The 23,722-nt window shown below is 56.4% G+C and overlaps 2 protein-coding genes across 2 annotated transcripts; both read right to left on the reverse strand.

The window, feature by feature from the left end:
* Positions 1-7,868: 7,868 nt before the first annotated feature.
* UTS2R (urotensin 2 receptor) lies at positions 7,869-9,035 on the reverse strand. Its single transcript, XM_012452792.3, has one exon. The coding sequence runs from the start codon at positions 9,033-9,035 to the stop codon at positions 7,869-7,871; it is 1,167 nt and encodes a 388-aa protein (XP_012308215.2).
* Positions 9,036-12,367: 3,332 nt separating this feature from the next.
* On the reverse strand, positions 12,368-19,120 carry TEX19 (testis expressed 19). The gene is made up of 3 exons (XM_064369172.1): positions 18,571-19,120; positions 18,410-18,472; positions 12,368-12,468 (listed from the first exon to the last, which is right to left on the reverse strand). The coding sequence occupies exons 1-3, from the start codon at positions 19,118-19,120 to the stop codon at positions 12,368-12,370; spliced, it is 714 nt and encodes a 237-aa protein (XP_064225242.1).
* Between the last annotated feature and the right edge of the window lie 4,602 nt (positions 19,121-23,722).

Consider the following 23,722-nt stretch of genomic DNA (forward strand, 5'->3'; position numbering starts at 1 on the left):
CACCACACCGCCGCACACACGACAGTCGCAGTCACACACACAGAGTCACGCGACACCACTCTCACCACACAGCCGCACACACCACAGAGTCGCAGTCACACACACAGAGTCACACGACACCACTCTCACCACACAGCCGCACACACGACAGAGTCGCAGTCACACACACAGAGTCACGTGACACCACTCTCACCACACAGCCGCACACACGACAGTCGCAGTCACACACACAGAGTCACACGACACCACTCTCACCACACAGCCGCACACACGACAGAGTCGCAGTCACACACACAGAGTCACACGACACCACTCTCACCACACAGCCGCACACACCACAGAATCGCAGTCACACGACACCACTCTCACCACACAGCCGCACACACCAAAGAATCGCAGTCACACGACACCACTCTCACCACACAGCCGCACACATGACAGAGTCGCAGTCACACACACAGAGTCACGTGACACCACTCTCACCACACAGCTGCACACACCACAGAATCGCAGTCACACGACACCACTCTCACCACACAGCCGCACACACCACAGAATCGCAGTCACGCGACACCACTCTCACCACACAGCCGCACACACGACAGAGTCGCAGTCACACACACAGAGTCACACGACACCACTCTCACCACACAGCCGCACACACGACAGAGTCGCAGTCACACACACAGAGTCACGTGACACCACTCTCACCACACAGCCGCACACACGACAGTCGCAGTCACACACACAGAGTCACGTGACACCACTCTCACCACACAGCCGCACACACCACAGAATCGCAGTCACGCGACACCACTCTCACCACACAGCCGCACACACCACAGAGTCGCAGTCACACACACAGAGTCACACGACACCACTCTCACCACACAGCCGCACACACGACAGAGTCGCAGTCACACACACAGAGTCACGTGACACCACTCTCAACACACAGCCGCACACACCACAGAATCGCAGTCACACACAGTCACGCGACACCACTCTCACCACACAGCCGCACACACCACAGAGTCGCAGTCACACACACAGAGTCACACGACACCACTCTCACCACACAGCCGCACACACGACAGTCGCAGTCACACACACAGAGTCACGTGACACCACTCTCACCACACAGCCGCACACACGACAGTCGCAGTCACACACACAGAGTCACACGACACCACTCTCACCACACAGCCGCACACACGACAGAGTCGCAGTCACACACACAGAGTCACGGGACACCACTCTCACCACACAGCCGCACACACCACAGAATCGCAGTCACGCGACACCACTCTCACCACACAGCCGCACACACGACAGAGTCGCAGTCACACACACAGAGTCACACGACACCACTCTCACCACACAGCCGCACACACGACAGAGTCGCAGTCACACACACAGAGTCACGTGACACCACTCTCACCACACAGCCTCACACACGACAGAGTCGCAGTCACACACACAGAGTCACGTGACACCACTCTCAGCACACAGCCGCACACATCACAGAGTCGCAGTCACACACACAGTCACGCAACACCACTCTCACCACACAGCCGCACACACCACAGAGTCGCAGTCACACACACAGAGTCACACGACACCACTCTCACCACACAGCTGCACACATGACAGAGTCACAGTCACACACACAGAGTCACGTGACACCACTCTCACCACACAGCCGCACACACACAGAGTCGCAGTCACACACACAGAGTCACACGACACCACTCTCACCACACAGCTGCACACATGACAGAGTCACAGTCACACACACAGAGTCACGTGACACCACTCTCACCACACAGCCGCACACACGACAGTCGCAGTCACACACACAGAGTCACGCGACACCACTCTCACCACACAGCCGCACACACCACAGAGTCGCAGTCACACACACACAGTGTCACACAAAACCACTCACACCACACAGCCGCACACACCACAGAGTCTCAGTCACACACACACAGCCTCACGCGAAGCCACTCTCATCACACAGCCGCACACAGGTTCTGTTTGTTCAAACAAACCTGGATTTAAGTCACCGGGTTTAGCTTTCCAGTTGCCCTCATTGGCCGCCACCTCTTGGATCTGTCCCGTAAAGGACACTTCAGAACGGAGCTTTGCTAAATCCTCCACTGCTGACATCATAATCTGTTTAGCAACTGTGGAAAATTCCATGGTGCCTTTGGTTTATGAAGTCATGCTCAAGCGAGCACCTTTGTGCATAGGTCTTGATCCACGTCTGATTTTTAAATTTCAGATAAAACCCTAGAGTGAAGTTGCTGGGGAGAGAGTCACAGCAGAGCGGGGTGCTCCGTCGAGCCTGGTTTCAGCTTTGGTGTGGCGCCGTCCTTTCTGCCTCGGAATTCTGACTCCTGAAATCACATTTCTCACTCTGTCCCTGAGGGTTCTAGGTGCTAGGTCATACTTTCAATAAACTTTCTGTTTCTCTTTTATTTTTCTTTTTTGAGATGGAGTCTCGCTCTGTCGCCCAGGCTGGAGTGCAGTGGTGTGATCTTGGCTCACTGCAACCTCGTTGCCCCCCGGGTTCAACCGATTCTCCTGCCTCAGCCTCCCAAGTAGCTGGGATTACAGGTGCCCGCCACCACACCCGGCTAATTTGTGTATTTTTAGTAGAGACGGGGTTTCACCATGTTGGCCAGGCTGGTCTGGAACTCCTGACCTCAGGTGATCTGTTCACCTCTGCCTCCCAAAGTGCTGGGATGACAGGAGCAGGAGTGAGCCCCACGCCCGGCCCCTGCTTCTCATTGGAGAACAGACTCACTGCCACTTCCCCTTCACTCACGGTGATTTTATAGCTGGCATTTACATGTAAATTCCACCTGGGTTTTACGGGGCTGTCCTCAGTGCGCTTTCCCCGGGGACTGAACTCCGCCTGGGCTGAGCCTGGTCCCCGGGCGTCCCTGGTCCCCGTCTCATTCCTGAGCGCACCCACCTGCCTGTGAGGCTGGGCCTTCGTCCCTTTGCTTTTCTGTTGCCTTAATCGTTTTTCTAGATGAACCGCAGGACGTTTTTCCAGTTCTCTGCCACGTCCTGTGGCCCCAGATCAGGCTCAGGCACCCAGAGGTGCTTGGGGCCGCCCCAGCGCCGCGTCCACCGTAACCCCTCGGCTCTGGGTCCAGGCCCGCTGCCCGCTCCCCGCACTCCGCCTCCCGGGGTGCCCCGCCCGGGCCCTGGGACAGGGCACCCCTCTGCCCCCTGCGTCGTCTCCTTCACACGCGCAGCTGCTCCTCAAATGCGTGAGGAGCCCCCAGATTCCCCGCAGCACCGGGAGCGGGAAAGGAAAACAGCCGTCGCCCCGAGACCCGGTGAAATGCGCGGAAGAGGGAACGCGGGGGCGCAGGCGGCTGCCAGGCCCGGCTGGGGGACCCCGCGCGATGGAGGCTCGGCCGGGCCCAGCTGTCCCGCGCGCCTCCGGGTGACAGAGGCGGCTCCGGGCTGAGGAGGAGCCTGGTCCCACCAGCGAAGCCTCAGGAGCAAACGCGGCCTCCCGCCAGGGCCGCCCCGTGGGTTTGGGGTTCCAGCCTCACCCCCGCCGCGCCAGCCCCTTGGGAAACACCCCGACTGTGCCCGGGGAGGCGCGGACGGTTTTACGCGGTGGCTCCGTTCTGTGACGTTGTCACCCCGGAACCGCAGCCCCCACGCGCTGAAGCCGCGGTCGCCGCCAGGTCGTGTCCCCGCGCGCTCGCTGCTGCCAGCCCCTGCCCGCGCCCCGGCGTCCCTCTCGCTGGGGCTGCCCCTCGGACTTTCACGCTGCCGCGGCCAGGCTGGACCGAACGGACCCTCGCCAGCCCCACAGCCTTGCGGGGCCACAGCGTGTCCGACGGCCTGGCGGGGTCCCCGCAAGGGTCCAGCCTGGCTTCTGGGCGGGGAGGGTGGCCAGGGCCGGGAGGGGGTCAGCAGACCAGGCGAAGTGCGCGGGAGCCTAGGACTGTGGCTCCTAGTAGAGACCCCCAGACCACCCGCAGGCCCTGACGGCCTCTCCGCTGCCCTGCGCTGGGCTATGGGTGCTGGGAGTGGGGCAGGGGGTGGCACAGGGAGGCCGGCTGAGCCACAGGCATGTCCACGTGGTGGTGTGCATGCCTGAGTGGGTGAGTCTGCAATGGTGTGAGTGGGTGTGGGTGTGAGCAGGTGTAGGTGTGTCTGCAGTGCTGTGTGAGCGGGTGTGGGTGTGAACCTGCAGTGGTGTGAGTGGGTGTGTCTGCAGTGGTGTGAGTGTGAGTGGGTGTAGGTGCGAGTCCAGTGATGTGAGTGGGTGTAGGTGTGAATCTGCAGTGGTGTGTGAGTAGGTGTGAGTCTGCAGTGGTGTGTGTGAGTGGGTGTGGGTGTGAGTCTGCAGTGGTGTGAGTGGGAGTCGGTGTGAATCTGCAGTGATGTGAGTGGGTGTGGGTGTGAGTGCAGTGATGTGAGTGTGAGTGGGTGTGGGTGTGAATCTGCAGTGGTGTGAGTGGGTGTGGGTGTGAGTCTGCAGTGATGTGTGAGTGGGTGTGGGTGTGAGTCTGCAGTGGTGTGAGTGGGTGTGGGTGTGAATCTGCAGTGGTGTGAGTGTGAGTGGGTGTGGGTGTGAATCTGCAGTGGTGTGAGTGTGAGTGGGTGTGGGTGTGAATCTGCAGTGGTGTGTGAGTGGGTGTGGGTGTGAGTCTGCAGTGATGTGAGTGTGAGTGGGTGTGGGTGTGAGTCTGCAGTGATGTGTGAGTGGGTGTGGGTGTGTCTGCAGTGGTGTGTGAGTGGGTGTGGGTGTGAGTCTGCAGTGATGTGAGTGGGTGTGGGTGTGAGTGCAGTGATGTGAGTGAGTGGGTGTGGGTGTGAATCTGCAGTGTGAGTGGGTGTGGGTGTGAGTCTGCAGTGATGTGAGTGAGTGGGTGTGGGTGTGAGTCTGCAGTGATGTGAGTGTGAGTGGGTGTGGGTGTGAGTCTGCAGTGATGTGAGTGTGAGTGGGTGTGGGTGTCAGTCTTCAGTGGTGTGAGTGTGAGTGGGTATGGGCGTGGGTCTGCAGTGATGTGAGTGAGTGGGTGTGGGTGTGAGTCTGCAGCGGTGTGTGGGAGCATGGGTGTTCTGAGGGGGCCAGTGCTGTTTCTTACAGAGCTACTTGTCACTGACGTCACTGCTTATGGAGGCCCCCAGGGTGGAAGGCAGCTGTGGTGCTGGGCGCTAGCCGGCAGGGGTCATGCGTGGGCATGGCACATGGTGACTTGATGACGTGTTGATGAGCAGGCGGTGGGGGTCTGGGGGCTGTACAGGGGCACCCGCTGCTGCCTCATTCACACCCAGGCAGGAGAAGTGGGCTCCGAAGAGAACGTCCCCGCTGTGCTCTGGGGCACACTGTGCTGTGCGTGCCCGCCTCTGAGTCTTCTCAGTTCTTTAATAAGAAGCGTTGCAAAGGAGAGTGGGGGTCAGGGCTGGGGGACTCCCTCCTGGAACCAGGCGCTCCTCCCGGAGGGACTGCAGTTCCATCTGCCAGCCTTCTAGGGAGGGCTTTGTTTCAGCGGCCAGGTCTCAGGTCTCCCCGCTCTGCCTGCTCCTTGTTTCATGGGGGCTTTTCCTGGCTTCCTGAAAGCCTCGCCGCTCCGGTTTCTCAGAGTCCGTGACTGTTTCATTTAAATTCCTCTCCTGTCCCTGAGTCATTCCCCCCTTGCTTTGTTTTCTCTTTCATGCAGGAGTTTCCCTCAGCCCACACTCACGTGCACATGCAACCCTTTACTTCACATTACCCAGCCCTGCCCTGAAGCTCTGCCTTTCAGGGGACTCTGTCTGCATCACCCTGTGCCGACGTCCATGGAGGAGGATACATGTGGTTGTAGACGCATGCGTGGTCAACTCCAGCAAGGGTGCCCCACATCGTGGGGGCCACCCGCCCTCTCCTCCAAACCCAGATGGAAGCGTGGAGGGGGGCACCGGGGTGGTCTTCTCTGGAGTGTGGGGGCCGCAGGGCCCCTCCTGGGTTGGAGCTTCTTGGCTCTGGAGACGTGAGGGGCCTTCCAGAGAAGCGTGGGGTCTCCCCATGTCCTGCTTACCCGCCGTCCAGGCTGCAGCTGAGTCTGTGTGTCAGGCAAGACCGTGCCAGCTGGAACTGCCAAGCCAGGGACCTGCTCTGGCTGTCTGATGTTTAATTTTAATTTTACTTCTCTACAAAGACAGCAGCTTTAGGAATCAGGCTTCGGCTGTGAAAGAGAAAGAACCTCCAATTTCCAAAGCTCTTCTGCATCAGAGAGGCTGCGAGGACGTGAGACTGGGGCGGCCCCTGGGAGCCTCTGGAAGGGGCTTCACCAGCCGTGCCCCACCCTCCACAGAGCTGCCTGCTCCCGGAGTGATTTTAACAGCAACTTGCTGTTTCTTTCTTTTGTTTTTCTGAACTTTAATGATCAGGTTTATTTGGAGAAAGCAAAAATCCCACAACCCAAAGATGGGATTTTACATGTGAGCCATCTCCCAGATAATTACAATCTACAGATTATAAACCATTTTCATAGAAGATGAGCACAAATTTTACATGTATTCAGGAGTGGGACATACAACAATCTCTATTTCGATTTTCACAGAGGAGCAAGGTCGGGAGTGGGATCTCTTTGTTTTTAAGGTAAAACACTCATGGCAGAACCCGCCATTTTAAGCACATTCAGTGGACAGTTCTGTGGCACTGGTTCATCACAGCACTGCCCAGTCACCAGCGTCTAGTTCCAGAGCACTCTCTTAACTCCAGGGGAGCCCTGAAGGCACAGCACCTCTTCCGGGAGGCCCTGGGGACAGCGGCTGCATATTCCTTCCCAACGCCTGTGACAGTCCTGCTGCCGGCAGAGCTATGCTCACTCCACGGAGGGGCGGGCACTGGAGGGACTGAGCGGGCATGACCCCACCCTAGTTATGTTCAGACGGAGCCCCAAGGTGCTGGGAGCCTGGGCGTGGGCATGGCCATGGGGTGGGGAGGGGAGGCCAGGCTGGGGGAGGCTGTGCAGGGTCCGGGGCTCGGCTGGGGGCTAGAGGGGAGCGGTTGCCAGAGAGAGGATGGTCGGCCAAGCTGGGAGCAGGGGCAAGAGTCTGTCCAGGAGGCAGTGAGGGGTGAGTGGGGCAGAGACTGCCAAGGGTGCTGTGAGGGGGTCTGGATTCCATTCCTGATAAGACCTGAGCCTGATGTGGGTGGGAGGCTGGGGGCCTGCAGGTCTGGCCAGCGGCCTTGGAAGGACACTTGCTTTTTGCACCTGAAGCCTCAGGCCTTTGCTGGGCAGTGCCCTCCTGCTCCACCCCTCAGCCCACGCTGCCGGAGCCTCCCCTCCTGGTCACCTTCCCCTCTTCACATCAGGTGCCAGGCCAGCCGCCTGCACAGGTGCACCCCAGCCAGCCACACAGGCTCCTCCATGAGCTGCAGGTCGTCCTGGGGGTCCTGCCGGCGGATTCTCCCACTCCTCAGACGGGGCATGGATGCCAGCTCAGGGTTGACTGTCCCCATGCCAAAGCCGCAAGGGACGGAGCCACACAGGCAGGGACGGGAGCTGCGAGGCCGCTGGCTGAGAGGAGAGTCCCGGCCGGCAGCAGCCGTGCCACGGTCTCCACACGGCTGGGCACCGGCGCCTGCTGCCCTCCGTGACGAAGCCATGAACTCCAGAAGCCGGGACTGGGTCTGGGTGGAGCCTCCAGGAGCCTCCCAGGGAGGCGGGTGGGTGCTTCTGGGCATCAAGGGGAGGGTGCTGAGGAGAAGCCAGCGGGATATTTCTGGAAGGGGACTGAGGAAGTGGGGCAGGGCCCGAGCTGGGAGTCGGGGACTCGGGGGTGCCCGCGGCTTTGGGGCGCGTACCCGCCTGGACTCCAGCCGCCCCTCCCGGTGCTCACGCAGAAGCCCTGGGACCCTCGGGCGCAGACCTGGCCGGGGCCGCCGGGCCCAGCACGAGGCTCTCCGTGGGCTGTGGGCTGCAGGAGGACAGGGAACCGCCCGAACCGCGCTGGAGGCGGGCTCGGGGCTGCAGGAAGGGAGCCGGCCCGCGGCGTCCCCCGCTCCCCGGGCCCCGCGGGCGGCCGCGCCGGCGATCGCGGTAGTTCCTGGTGAGCAGCGTGTAGAGGAAGGGGTTGGCGCAGCTGTTGCCGTAGGTGAGGCAGGTGGTCAGGTAGTTGACGATGCGCGCCGTCCGCGGCGCCAGCGGGGCCTCGCGGTACTGGGCGAGCAGCTGCCACAGCCAGAAGGGCAGGAAGCAGGCCCAGAAGAGCAGCACGATGCTCAGCACCAGGCGCGGCGCGCGCCCCGGCCGCCGGGCCCGCAGGAAGGGCGCGCGCTGCGAGCGTCGGTAGGCGCGGGCCAGGCGCGCGTAGAGCAGCCCGATGAGCAGCCCCGGCGCCGCGATGCTGGTGGCGAAGAGCAGCGTCAGGTAGGCGCGGTGGGCGCGCGGGCCCCAGGCCGGCAGGCACAGGCTCTTGGGGCCCCGGCGCACCAGCCGCATGGCCAGCGTCACGGGCAGCGTCAGCAGCAGCGCCAGCAGCCAGGTGCCCAGCGCCAGCAGCTTGCGGTAGCCCTTGGAGCGCCGCACCGTGTCCAGCGGCCGCAGCACCGCGGCGTAGCGCTCGCTGCTCATGACGGTCAGCGTGAAGATGCTGGCGTGCATGGTCAGGAAGTCCAGGCTGAAGAGCACACGGCAGCCCACGTCCCCGAAGTGCCACTCCTTGGTGACGTAGGTGGCCACGATGAAGGGGATGCCGAGCAGATAGAGCAGGTCGGCCAGCGCCAGGTTGACCACGTAGACGTACATGGAGGCCACCGCGCGCAGGGAGCGGCAGGTGACCACCAGCGTGTAGGCATTGCCCGCCACGCCCACCACACCTATGGCCGACAACAGCGCCCCAATGGTGCCCGTGGCCACCAGGTCCTCCAGGGAGCTGGGCTCCGTCGGGCTGGCCCAGGAGCTGTTGAGGGTTGCATTGGAGCCGCCAGGCGGCTCAGGCACAGAGCTGCCAGTGTCAGCCAGCCCAGGGAAGCTGCTCGGGGACTCGGGGGTCAGCGCCATCTCTGACCCCTTAGGATGGGCTCAGGACTGGGTGTCCACTCCCTGAGACAGGGTGGGGGCACCTGTGGGCAACCAGCTTGGCCTGTGGGGAGAGAGGCCTGTTAAAGATGCGAGTCAGGCACCCCCTTCCACTCCCACGAGGCCACTGTGACAGCCCTGTTCCCACAGAGTCACATGGGCTGCAGAGGGACGGGGCTCCCCAGTGCTCTCCGACTGCTGAGGACTCTCAAAGCCACCAGCTCCGCAGGAGGACTCAAGACCCACCAGACAAGCTGACCCCACCCCCACTCCCATGCATGCCCCAGCAGGACCCCCTCCCCCACCTCACTATAGGGCCCATGGCTTCTGGGATCTACTGGACTTTCTGAAAACCAGAACACAGGAGGGCAGCCCCTGGGGCAGAGGTCAGCAGTGGACAGAGCCGGGAGTCCTGCCCACTGTACCCTCAGGCCTCACTCTCTCGTCTGTGCACAGGCGGGGCTCACTTACCCCTGAGTCCTCTCTCTTATTTCACTTGTACATTTTAAAAAATGTTTTCTTCAGATTGTAAAACTAGTAGCTGCTGACTTTAAAAGTTCAAACAGAAAAACACGTAAGGCCAGGAGGGGACGGGTTCTGCGACCTCCGTTTCTCATGCAGGGAAATGAATCCAAGATGGATTGCAGGCCTAAGTGCGAAAGGTTAAATCGATCATTCAGTCAAAGTTCTAGAAGAAAACGGGAATACTGGCATGACCCTGGGTGGGAAAAGATGTCTTAAAAAATGGACAAAACATACTTGCAATAAAAGACTGAGCAAATGGGTTTCATTAAAATTGGTAACTTTACCAAGAAAGTCAAATTATAAGCCACAGGCTAGGAGATCGTCAGGAAACATACGAGGCCGGGCGCGGTGGCTCACACCTGTAATCCCAGCACTTTGGGAGGCCGAGGCGAGTGGATCACCTGAAGTCCGGAATTCGAGACCAGCCTGGCCAACATCCCGAAACCCCTCTGTCCTTACTAAAAATACAAAAATTAGCCAGGCGTGGTGGTGCATGCCTGTAATCCCAGCTACTTAGAAGGCTGGGGCAGGAGAATTGTTCGAACCTGGGAGACGGAGGTTGTGGTGAGCCAAGATCAAGATTGCGCCACTGCACTCCAGCCTGGGCAACAAAGTGAGACTTCATCTTAAAAAAAAGAGAGGGGACCATATATCAGACCAAGAGCTAGCAACAAAAATATAGAGAAGACCTGGAAATTTTTAAGGAAAAGACAAACAGCCCATCTGGAAAAAAGAGACCAAAACCCTGCCCAGGGACTCTGCAGAAAAGGACACCGACGTGGCCATCAAGCAGCGAAACGCCAGTCACGGCCACAGGAGCCCCTGAGTGCTGACGAGGACGAGCCTGTGAAAAGGCAGGCATCCCTGTCAGCAGGCGCGGGGGCTGCAGAGGAGCTGGCCTCGCCGTTTCCTGTTGCTGGGAAGCGGACTGTGCCCCGGCTTTGGAAGCTGCCGACACACGTGCAGAGTTGACCGAGTCTGTGCCTCCGACACCTTCTCACCCGGCAATTCCACGCTTAGGTTTGTACCCTAGACAAAGGACTGCCAATGTCCAGAAAAAGACAAGCGCGCAAAGTTTGGGGCAGCTTTACTCCTAAGAAGCTGGAAACAGCTCGAATGTCCCCAGTGGAGGGGGCAAGCAAATTGTGACATCAAGCCAGTGAAGAAGGAATCACCGCTGGGGTCAGCAGCCCCGATGGAACTCACAGGGCGGCGCTGAGCAGAAGCCGCAGACACAGGAGCTTGCCTGACCCCGTGAGCCGCGCTGAATTCAGGCAGAACACTCGTGGCCGCGCAGGGAGCAGTCTTGGCGGGGGTGGGGCGGCATCAATGGGTCGGGGCGCTGGGGGCCTTCTGGTGGCCTGGAAATGTGCCCTGCCCGCCCCTTCCCACCGAGCCCGGCAGCTCCCAGCTCCGTGTGTCCAGAGGACCCTCACCCTGCTGCCCCCACCCGGGGCGTTTCCAGAGCCCTCACCCATGGGACGGCGCAGAAGCCCAGGAGCCACCCGGCTCCCCAGACGCGCGGGAGCCCGAGTCACGGGCAGGGGGTAGTGACCGCCGGGCCGCGCTCCAGGGTCGCCAGGAGGGAAGGCGAGGGGCCGAAAGTTCCACGGCGCCGGAGCGACCCGCCTCGCTGGACCCCGCTCCCAGCGCCCAGGGTGGGGTCAGGCCCCGAAGCCCCCGCCCAGCCCTGCGGAGGGCCCCGAAGGGCACAGGCTTCACGGACGCTCCTCGGTCCCGCATTCCCCGCCGGGGACCCACCTGCCTCCGGTCACGGAGCCTCCAGACCTGCCCGCCGAGCCTGGCTCCAAACTCTCGCAGAGGGGCCGCGGGGAACGTTCCGAAGCGCGCTCCCCTGTCGGGGCGCAGACGGGGCGCGAGGGACCCCGCCGCGGCCTCGGCTCCCAGAGCGCAGGGGGCAGGGGTGCCCGCCTGCCAGTCTCGCCACCAAAGCCGCGCCCCGCGCCGGGTCCCTGCGCCGCCGCCACCTGCCCGCCGCCAGCTGGGAATGCGCCGCGGCCCCGCGCCAGCGCCCGGTATTAAAATAACCGCGGGCCACGGCGGCCCCAGGGGGCAGCGGACGCTCGAGGAGGACGGCGCTGGGGGCCCTGGGAGGCGGCGCTGCCCGCGCGGGGCCGCAGCGGGGTCGGCGGGCGCCGCCCTCGGAGGGTTCCGGGCGGGTCTCGCGTCTGCAGAGCGACGCTGCCTCCAGCCCGGCTGCCCTGGGGCCGACCCCGCAGCCCCTCTCGGGTTCTCAGCCTCCAGCCTTCGCCCCTGCGGCCCCCACGCCCGTGTTTTAAGGGCACGGAGCCTGGATTCTCTGCGTCCACCAAGCCCTGGACCCGCCTGTGCGCAGGTGCGGGGCGGGAGCGCCCCTAAACCCCGACAGGATCCTAGAAAGGAGGCAGGGGAGGGATGGAGTCACCCCCCAGAAGAGCTCGGGACGAGCTCCTTGGGGGCCTCGAGGACCTTCGCCCCCATCTGCAGGTCTCCCTCATGCTCTTAGAAGCCCACGCACGCTCTCCAGGCTCCGGCAGGGACTCTGGTGGCCACATCCGCGAAAGTGACACTGGGGGCTGCAGGGTCCTGCGGGGTAGGAAGAAGGACCCCACGGCCTCGCCCTCGAGCCCCTGAGCTGGGTGCCGGCCCCCAGGCCCCCACTCGGGTTCACTTCCTGCTAGCAGGTAGGATGTGGGCCATCATTCATGCTGAGCCGCTGAAAGGAAAAGACGCAGAACACTAATAAAATGTAGACTAGTGGATGCTGGAGAGCTGCGAACGCAGGGGGGCTAAGGGGCCTCCAGCGAGGAGCAGGCCTCGCCCGCTCCACTACGCCGTCCATCTGCTGCCCGAGGCCGTAAACCGGGCCCCTGAAGCCGAAGGGGTTCTGCTGGGGGAGAGGAGGCAGCCAAGTGTGAATGGCCGTGAGCTCCTGCCATGTGGATCCGGGGGAGCCCCAAATGCCCACCGGTCCCCTCCATGGAACGTTTGCCACGTGCTAGGGAGGCGAGGCTGGGCTGGAGAGGGCAGGAAAAGTCGCTTTGGTCTCAGAGCCTCCACTGGGCAGAGTGAGGGTCACACAGTAAGACAGATCATGCTCCGTGAGCTGAAAAAAGCCTCCGGAATCAAGTGTACTAGCCTACAAAGTAGCTTGTTTTCTGTTCTTATCAGCCTGCCCAGCTACCTAGGTCATAAAGCAAATACTTGACGAGCCCCTGAGCTGACTGGGACTGCCATGCACTGTGGGCTGCAACAAATTGCAGCAAGACAACCCGAAAGAAAACACCTAAAGCCCTTGCTCAACAACCAATGGGTGCCGTCCAGGGAGAGTGTGACCACCCTCCCCATAGTATTCAGCCTATGAGGAACAGGTGGCGGGGCCTGCGTACTCCGGGATAAATTGCTTGCTGAAACTGCTGGGTGTGCCTGCCCGTCAGATGCCTGATCTTGCAAGACCGTCATTAAAAGTCTCACTTTCTCTGTTCTCCAGGTCTCTGAGTCCATTCTTTGGATTTGGACAGATGAATGTGTTTCTCACAAGGGTCAGTGGACATTTTGCAACTTTAAAAGTGCAGCATCTAAAATTCAGAAATCAAGGCAAAAGGCCGGGCGTGACGGCGCACACCTGTAATCCCAGCACTTTGGGAGGCCGAGGTGGGCAGATCACGAGGTCAAGAGATCCAGACCATCCTGGTCAACATGGTGAAACGCCGCCGCTACTAAAAATACAAAAATTAGCTGGGCATGGTGGTGCATGCCTGTAGTCCCAGCTACTCTGGAGGCTGAGGCAGGAGAATCACTTGAACCCAGGAGGCAGAGGTTGCAGTGAGCCAAGATCGAGCCACTGCATTCCAGCCTGGCGACAGAGCAAGACTCTGTCTTGAAAAAGAAAAGAAAAGAAATCACAGGGAGAGAGATCCAAGATGGCTGATCACTAGCAGCTCGGGCACGTACCTCCCAGTGAAAGCGCAAAGAACGAGAGGACGCCACACTTTCAGACGAATATTAGTTGCTCACGGACCACGAGATTCCCAGTGGAGGAGCTCCACGGGTCGCCAGGGCGACTCTTGTGGCCGGCGTGGCGGTTTTGCTGGTGCCTTAGCACGCCAGTTCTTGGTGCAGAGTCCGGAGATTCCCGGGCAGAAAAGCACCATCAATCTTAACACTGCTGTTTTGGCCGGCTCAGTGGATTGCTCAGATTTCGGCGCAGGGAATCAACAAGTTGGACGTCAGAGACCCAGTTAGAAAGTCGGTAATTATAAAGACGACAGACGGACAAATATATAATGAAGGGAAGAAACCAGCGTAAAAAGGTAGAGAACACTCAAAATCAGAATGCCTCTCCCTCTACAGGGGATTGCAATTCCTCATCAGTAACGGAACAAGGCTTAATAGATTACACGTGTGTTCCAATAACAGAAGCAGGTTTCAAAACGTGGGTGATAAGAAACTTCTGTGAATTAAAAGAACTTGTTCTAACCCAATGCAAAGAAACTAAGAACCTTGAAAAAAGGTGTGACGAAATGTTAACGAGAATGGACAATTTAGAGAAGAATATAAGTGAATTGATGGAGCTGAAAAACACAACACGAGAACTTCGCGAAGTATGCACAAGTTTAAACAGTCGAATTGATCAAGCAGAAGGAAGGATATCAGAAGTTGAGGACCAGCTCAGTGAAATGAAACGAGAAGACAAGAATGCAGAAAAAAGGATGAAAAGGAATGAGCAAAGTCTCCAGGAAATATGGGACTATGTGAAAAGACCTAATTTACGTTTGATAGGTGTACCTGAATGTGATGAAGAGAATGAATCCAAGTTGGAAAATACTCTTCAGGATATTATTCAGGAAAATTTTCCCAACCTGGCAAGCAGGGTAATATTCAACTCCAGGTAATACAGAGAACACCACAAAGATATTCTTCAAGAAGACCAACCCCAAGGCACATAATCGCCAGATTTATTAGGGTTGAAATGAAGGAGAAAATACTAAGGGCAGCCAGAGAGAAAGGTCAGGTTACCCATAAAGGGAAACCTATCAGACTTATAGCAGATCTCTCAGCAGAAACCCTACAAGCCAGAAAAGAGTGGGGACCAATATTTAACATCCTTAAAGAAAAGAACTTTCAACCCAGAATTTCCTATCCAGCCAAACTAAGCTTTATGAGCGAAGGAAAAATTAAATCTTTTGCCAACAAACAAGTACTTAGTTCACCACCACCAGGCCTGCTTTACAAGAGCTTCTGAAAGAAGCACTATACATATAAAGGACCAACCAATATCAGCCTTTCCAAAAATATATCAAAAAGCAAAGAACTTTAACACAATAAAAAATTTACATCAACTAATGGGCAAAACAGCCAGCTAGCATCAAACGCCAGTATTAAACTTATATATATTTTAATTGGATAAAAAGCCAAAACCCATCGGTATGCTGCATCCGGGCCCATCTTACATGCAACAATACACAAAGACTCAGAGAGAAGGAGGAAGATTTACCAATCAAACAGAGAGTAAAAATAAACTAATAAACAAAAAGCAGGAGATGCAATTCTCGCCTCTGATAAAGTAGACTTTAAAGCAACAAAGATCAAAAGAGGCGAGGAATGACATTACATAATGGCAAAAAGATCAATGCAACAAGAAGAGCTAACGATTCTATAGATCAACGAGATAGAAAATTAACAAGGATATTCAGAACTTGAACTCAGACCCGGAACAAGTAAACTTAATAAACATTTATAGAACTCTCCACTTCAAATACACAAAACATACATTACCACCTCACACCTATTCCAAAAGTGACTATATAATTGGAAGTAAATCACTCCTCAGTAATCGCATAGCGTTTCATAGGTTTAAATGAAATACTGGTTGGCTGTTTGTTATCTTCTTCCCTTATTCCTTCCTGACTACATCATTAAGTATAATTATCAGTATAAAAGAGGTTTTCAATACCCATTACTAAATTGCATTCTAGCCTGGGCAAGAAAGCAATACTCCCATTCTCTCTCCCTCTTTCTTTTCCTTCTCCCTCCTCCCCATTCTCTCTCTCTTTCTCTTCCTTTTTCCTCCTTCCTATTCTCTCTCTCTTTCTCTTTAAAAAAAAAAAAAAAAATCACAGCAAAAGAAAAATCAGTTAAGTTGAAGATCGGTCAATAGAAATTATCTAGACACAGAAAGAAAAGAATGAAAAAACAGAAAAGCATTTGGAACCACACCATCAAATGATCTGATCTATGTGTCACTGGAGTCCCCAAAAGAATGACAGAGGAAAATGGGGCAGGAGCAATATGTGAAAAGGTAGGGGCTGAGAAATTTTCAAAACTGACGAGCAGTGTCAACTTACAGACTTTAGAATCTTAGTAAATCACAAGCAGGAAAAAACTAAAAGCAAACAGCTCAAGAACATTATGGTAAAGCATTCCAGAAACCAAAGGTAAACAGAAACTGTAAAAATTATTGAGATTTTAAAAAAAAAAGATAGCACATTCAGGGAACAACAATAGGAAAGATAGCTAGATTCTTCTCAGAAAACCACGGAAACCCTGCTGGGCGCAGCGGCACACGCCTATGATCCCAGCACCATGGGAGGCTGAGGTGGGCGGATCATCTGAGGTCAGGAGTTCAAGACCAGCCTGACCAACCTGGTGAAACCCTGTCTCTAATAAAAATACAAAAATTATCCAGGCGTGGTGGCAGGCACCAGTGATCCCAGCTACTTGGGAGGCTGAGACAGGAGAATCACTTGAACCTAAGAGGCAGAGGTTGCAGTGAGCCGAGACCACGTCCCTGTACTCCAACCTGGGTGACAGAGCAAGACTCCATCTCAAAAAAAAAAAGAAACCATGGAAACCAGAAGAGAATGACATCTTGAAAGCACCAAAAGAAAGGAGTTTTAACCAACAATTTATGTATAGTAAAATAAAGATAATTTCAGACAAAGCAGTAACATTTGTTGCAGCACAAAAAATACTAAAAGAGCTCTCCAAGCTTTCCTTCTGCCGACAGAAAATGACCCCAGAGAGAAACTCGGAAGTGCATGGGAAAATGAGGTGCACCAGAAAGGTAACTGTGTTTGTAAATAGAAAAGATGAAGACTGCGTGCAGCAGCAGCACGGCGACGTGTGGGGATGACACACGTAGACTAATATCCATGACGATCAGAGCACCAGCTGTAGTGAAATTACTCACCAGCTGGATGAGTGAAATTACACATTTTCACAGTTCTTTGTTGTTGCGTAAGAATTCACATTTCAAAGAATTAACATCATTCATAATATACTCTCTGACCACAAGAGAATGAAATTAGAAATCAATTTAAAAATAAACTGCCAAACGCTTGGAAATCCAGCAGTGCTCTTCTATATAATCCATGAATCAAAGAAAAAACATGGAAATTTTAACATATTTTGAACTAAACAATGATTAAAATACAGCATTTGTTGAATTCAGCTAACGCAGTGCCCAGAGAGAATGTGTGGCTTGCTGTTGCCCAGGCTGAAATGCAGTGGCACAATCATAGCTCACTGTGGCTGGGGACCCCTCCTGGACTCAAGCAATCCTCCTGCCTCAGCCTCCTGAGTGGATGAGACTACAGGTGTGTGCCACCATGCCCGGCTAACTTTTTGTATTGTTAGCAGAGATGAAATCTCATGATGCCCAGGCTGGTTTCGAATTCCTGGGCTCAAGCAATACCAAAGTGCTGGGATTACAGGCATGAGCCACTGTGCCTGGCCCTGTATTTCTTTGTAAGTAATGTGAAACAAACTCCATGATGAGCCTGAAAACCGACCAGAGCCCTCCGCTCCTCTTCCCTTTTGTCCTATTTTCCTACCACCTGGTGGGATTTCAAGCCAGTAAAGGTGGCTTAGCCCAGATACTGAGAGGACACGGGGAATCCACAAAACTTGCTGAGGTGTATGACTTACACAGGAGCTTGACTGAAAGCGTATGTGACTATTTAATTTAAAACAGGAATTAAATTGCATCAATGGTCAACGTTTGAAACCAGCTCTTCCTGTAGACCAGAGACCCTAGTGCTGCTGACAGGGTCTTGTGGCAGCCCTTAGATTGTCCTGGCAAAGTCGAGAACACATCCAGGTCACAACAGATTCTGGTGTGTCCTGCAGAGTACGTGTTTTACAAGCAATATCCCACCCCATGGCCAAGGTGAAATGGGCACAAGTTCTGTGCCCTGCCCCCATGTCACAAGCAGCACAGCAGCCACTCAGGCCAACACATCCAGAACTATGGAACAATCAACAGATAAGAACTTGTTTCCAGGTTATGAATATTGGTAACGCTTCCCTCTGAGGCCACAACCAGCCCTATCTCCCAGCCCCTAAAGCTGCTCCCCATATTTCCATGGGCAAAGGGCTCATCCTTTACCAACTGCTCCCCTAGCTGTTGTGGAAGAGCAATTGCTGGCCCTTCAGTCTTTGATGTCCTGGTATACCCAGATCAATGGCAGCTGCATGAGCCTTAGTCTCAGATCTGGGGCCCTGGACTGAGGCTGGAAACAGGGCACCTTCCCCACGGCTGAGACTCCTGCAACAGCCAGGCTTTCCTCAGAACGCTGCTGTGTCTCAGGGGTGCTGGGATCCTGTGCTTGGCTGGAGGACCGTAGCTTACAGGCCGTCCCCTTTCTCTCTCTCCCTGTTGGTCTGGGGTGAATATGAGACTATGATGAATCCCCTCTCCTGCAGGGCAGTGTCTGCAAGGACCAGCTCTGCCCTGTGTCCTGTTGAGGATGTTTCTAGAATGCTCAGCTTCCACGGATGCAGGTCCTGCTCTTGGGGTGCATCTTGGAGTCTCACCACCCACCCCTCACCAGGTTCCAGCAGCGATTTCAGTGCTGCCCTGGGGTCCTCAGGGCCCTGTTTGGGGTCATCTTCTGGAGGTAGATGGCATCATAGCAGTCCACCATGGAGATAAGCTGCAGGGCCAGTAACCAGGCCTCAGCCTTGGCAGGGTCCACTGCCTAGGTAGTGCCCCGCTCCAACACCATGGGCTCCCCTGGGGGCAGGTCCACTTTGAAAGACTCCTGCCATGAAGAAAAGCAGCTTTCCCAGTGTGAGCAGACAAGAGGCAGATCCAATCTCCAGGGAAGACCCTGGGTCCAGTCAGCATCCTCAAGACCCAGGCCCAGGGGCTCAGCGTCCTGAGGCCCTAGTTCAGTGGGCACAGATTCGAGGTCCAGGCCTGCGTCTTCCACCTCTTCTGGGGCTGATGCCAGGGTCTCTGGCTCCCATGCCTCAGAGCCCACCTGCATAGGCTGCCCTGGGCTCTGCCCCCAGCCCAGCTCCATCTCTGGGGACCCCTCCTGCTCAGACTCTGCCTCAGTGTGCTCCATCAGCTCAGGGTCCCAGTTGACTTCTTCCAAGATATCAGACTCCAGCATCTCTTTAAGGTCCTCAAAGGCACTCTTGAAGCAAGTGAAGCAAACGCTCAGCTGGTCTCCATGTTGACGCCGATACATCCAGGAGGCATAGAGGTAGGACATGCCCTCTTCCCCCAACGGCACACTGATGGGGGGGCACATGGCCAGGCTGCCTGCCTCCTGCTGGGGTGGACAGGAACGGGAACTTGAGGGAACCTGAGGGAAACCGGGGGAACCTGAGGGAAGCTGGAGGAAATTTAGAGAAACTGAGGGAACCTAAGAGATACTGAGAGAAACTGGGGAACCCTGAGGGAAACTGAGGAAAATCTGGCTGCACATGCTGGGGCCAGTAGGATGCTGGGGGGCGGGGATGAGGGGGACAGGGAACAGGAGAAAAGGGTTTCCTATCCAAGGATTTGTGGTAGGGTGGATGACCTGGGTCCCAGCTCAGTGGGGACCTGCAGAGGGTGAAAGCTTGAACTTCTGGAAATGTCTTCAGCTTCTGTAGTTGCTATGGTCCCGGAGGAGCTGGAAAGGCAAAGGAAGGGAGATTAGGCGCCCCCAGCAGGCAGGGCGGGAGTGGACTGTGGGAAACAGCAGAAACAGGGATGTCAGGGTTCAGACCCGCCCTTTACTGGGGACCCAGCTCAGTTTGAGCAGCACTGGGGCTGGGAGGCCTTCAGTTTCTCCAACTGACCTCCCTGGGCTCATCGCTTCCCCCTACACCTCAGGGACCCCAATGCCCCGTCAGCCTCACCTAACAGAACCTGAAGGGACCTGAGGGAAACTGGCGAAACTGGAAGGAAACTGGAGCGAAACCTGAGAGACGCTGGGGGAACCTGAGAGACAGTGAGGGAACCTGAGAGACGTTGGGGGAACCTGAGAGACGCTGGGGGAACCTGAGAGACGCTGAGAGACAGTGAGGGAACCGGAGAGACGCTGAGGGAACCGGAGAGACGCTGGGGGAACCGGAGAGACGCTGGGGGAACCTGAGAGACGCTGGGGGAACCTGAGAGACGCTGAGAGACAGTGAGGGAACCGGAGAGACGCTGGGGGAACCGGAGAGACGCTGGGGGAACCGGAGAGACGCTGGGGGAACCGGAGAGACGCTGAGAGACAGTGAGGGAACCTGAGAGACGCTGGGGGAACCCGAGAGACAGTGAGGGAACCTGAGAGACGCTGAGGGAACCTGAGAGACGCTGGGGGAACCTGAGAGACAGTGAGGGAACCGGAGAGACAGTGAGGGAACCGGAGAGACGCTGAGGGAACCGGAGAGACGCTGAGGGAACCTGAGAGACGCTGAGAGACAGTGAGGGAACCGGAGAGACAGTGAGGGAACCGGAGAGACGCTGAGGGACAGTGAGGGAACCTGAGAGACGCTGGGGGAACCTGAGAGATGGTGAGAGACAGTGAGGGAACCTGAGAGACGCTGGGGGAACCTGAGAGACGCTGAAAGACAGTGAGGGAACCGGAGAGACAGTGAGGGAACCGGAGAGACGCTGAGGGAACCGGAGAGACGCTGAGGGAACCGGAGAGACGCTGGGGGAACCTGAGAGACGCTGAGAGACAGTGAGGGAACCGGAGAGACAGTGAGGGAACCGGAGAGACGCTGAGGGACAGTGAGGGAACCTGAGAGACGCTGGGGGAACCTGAGAGACGGTGAGAGACAGTGAGGGAACCTGAGAGATGGTGAGAGACAGTGAGGGAACCTGAGAGACAGTGGGGGAACCTGGGAGACGCTGAGGGAACGTGAGAGACGCTGGGGGACAGTGAGGGAACCTGAGAGACGCTGGGGGAACCTGAGAGACGCTGAGAGACAGTGAGGGAACCGGAGAGACAGTGAGGGAACCGGAGAGACGCTGAGGGACAGTGAGGGAACCTGAGAGACGCTGGGGGAACCTGAGAGACGGTGAGAGACAGTGAGGGAACCTGAGAGATGGTGAGAGACAGTGAGGGAACCTGAGAGACAGTGGGGGAACCTGGGAGACGCTGAGGGAACGTGAGAGACGCTGGGGGAACGTGAGAGACGCTGGGGGAACGTGAGAGACGCTGGGGGAACCGGAGAGACGCTGGGGGAACCGGAGAGACGCTGAGAGACAGTGAGGGAACCTGAGAGACGCTGGGGGAACCTGAGAGATGGTGAGAGACAGTGAGGGAACCTGAGAGACGCTGGGGGAACCTGAGAGACGCTGAAAGACAGTGAGGGAACCGGAGAGACGCTGAGGGAACCGGAGAGACGCTGAGGGAACCGGAGAGACGCTGAGGGAACCTGAGAGACGCTGAGGGAACCTGAGAGACGCTGAGAGACAGTGAGGGAACCGGAGAGACAGTGAGGGAACCTGAGAGACGCTGGGGGAACCTGAGAGACAGTGAGAGACAGTGAGGGAACCTGAGAGATGGTGAGAGACAGTGAGGGAACCTGAGAGACAGTGGGGGAACCTGGGAGACGCTGAGGGAACGTGAGAGACGCTGGGGGAACCTGAGAGACAGTGAGGGAACCTGAGGAAACCTAAGAGTAACTGATAATTGGGGGAACCTGAGATTAAACTAAGCAGAACTTAGGGAAACTGGGGGAATATGGGGAAACCTGAGGGAATGTGAGAGAAACTTGAGAGAAACTGAGGAATCTTGAGGGAAACTGAGGGAACCTGAGAGAAACTGGGGCAAACTGGAAGAAACAGAGGGGAAGCTTGGGGAACCAGAGAAACTGAAGGAAGCTGAGGAAAACTGGGGGAAGCTGAGAGAAATGGGGGGAACCTGAAACTGGGGGAACCTCAGAGAAATCTGAGGAACCTGAGAGAAACTGAAGAGATTTGAGGGAATCTGGGGGAACTTGGGAGGAAACAGGGGGAACCTGAGAGAAACTGATTAAACCTGAGGGAAATTAGGGAACCTGAGAGACATTGAGGGAATCTGAGGAGAACTGGGGCAATCTGAGGGAATCTGAGGAAAACCTGAAACTGGGGGAATGTGAGAGAAACTGAGGGGACCTGAGGAAAACTGAGGGGACCTGAGGAGAAATGGGGGAGCCTGAGGGAAATGGGGGAGCCTGAGGAAAACTGAGGGGACCTGAGGAGAAATGGGGGCGCCTGAGGGAACTTGGGGGAGCCTGAGGGAACTTGGGGGAGCCTGAGGGAACTTGGGGGAGCCTGAGGGAACTTGGGGGAGCCTGAGGGAACTTGGGGGAGCTTGAGGGAACCTGGGGGAGCCTGAGAGAACCTGAGAAAAACTGGGGAAACCTCAGAGAACCTGAGAAAAACTGGGGAAACCTCAGAGAATCTGAGAAAAACTGGGGAACCTGAGAGAACCTGAGAAAAGCTGGGGAAACCTCAGAGAATCTGAGAAAAACTGGGGAAACCTGAGGGAACCTGAGAAAAAGTGAGGGGACCTGAGGGAAACTGGGGTACCTGGGGGAACCGAGGGGGAACCTAAGAGAAACTGAACTTGAGGAAACCTGAGAGAACCTGATGAAACCTGAGGGAATTGAGGGAACCTGAGAAAAATTGGTGGGACCTGAGAGAAACTGAGGAAAACTTGGGGAAACTGAGGGAAACAAACTGGGGAAACCTGAGGGAAATTCAGGAAACCTAAGAGACACTGAGGGAACCTGAGGGAAACCTGAAACTGGGGGGACCTGAGGGAACTTGAGGAAAACTTGGGGAAACTGAAAGAAACAGAGAAACTGGAGAAAACAGACAAACTGAGGGAACCTGAGGGAAATTCAGAAAACCTGAGAGACACTGAAGGAACCTGAGGAAAACTGGGGGAACCTGAGAGAAACTAAGCAGACCTGAGGGAAACTGGGGGAATCTGGGGAAACCTGAGGGAACCTCAGAGAACCTGAGGAAAACCGGGGGAAACGTGAGGAAAACCGGGGGAAACCTGAGGAAAACCGGGGGAAATCCGGGGGAAATCTGGGGAAACCTGAGGAAAACCGGGGGAAACAGAGAAACTGAGGTGACCTGAGAAAAACGGAGGGAACCTGAGAAACTGGAGGGACCTGAAGGAAACTGAGAGAAACTGGGGGAACCTGAAGTATCCCGGCCCCGCTTTAGCCTCGCAGCGCCTCACTCAGCGCCAGGCTGTGTCCCCGAGACCGCTCCTCAGGAGGCCCTCACCATCCCGCGCCTCCGCTCCTGTGGGCGCTCAGAGAAAGGAGGCAGAGCCGGCCTGGGTATATAAAGGGCCATTTCCCATGATGCTCTGGGCTCATCTGCATATCTCCCATGAGCCTCAGTTTCCAGGAAATGAAAATTCTGAGTCAGCAGCTTCCCCTAGGAGGGCCGTGTGCAGCCCTGGGGGCAGAAGCCTCTGGCACCTGCTGGAAGGCCCTGGAGAGGCGGCTCCTCTGGGCGCTGGAGGTCGGCGTGGATGTTCTCCGTCCACAGGCTGGCATGGGGTGAGCATCCAACCTGTGGTCGCTGTCCCATTGTGGCCACGACATCCTGGTCCTGCTGTGTGTTTGTGAAACGTGGTCCCTGCTTTGCTATCTCTTAAAGTTCTCCGAATTTCAGAAATGTCAATTAGTTATTGTTTAAACACATTTTCCCCTTTGTGGTTCATCTCTTCGCTCTTTAAACAGAGACACTTATAAATTACCACTTCTTTTTTCAATAGACTTTATTTTTACAGCAGTTTTAGGTTCATAGCAAAATTGAGTCAAAAGCGTGGAGCTCTGCCACTGCGTCCATGTTCCTGCAAGTACACAGCCTCCCCCAGTCCCGCCATCCCGGGCGGTTTGTTACACACTGTTACTGTCTTCCT

The sequence above is a fragment of the Aotus nancymaae genome, unplaced genomic scaffold (assembly GCF_030222135.1).
Source record: "Aotus nancymaae isolate 86718 unplaced genomic scaffold, 86718_ANA_hifiasm-v0.15.2.pri h1tg000089l, whole genome shotgun sequence".
Lineage (NCBI taxonomy): Eukaryota > Metazoa > Chordata > Mammalia > Primates > Aotidae > Aotus > Aotus nancymaae.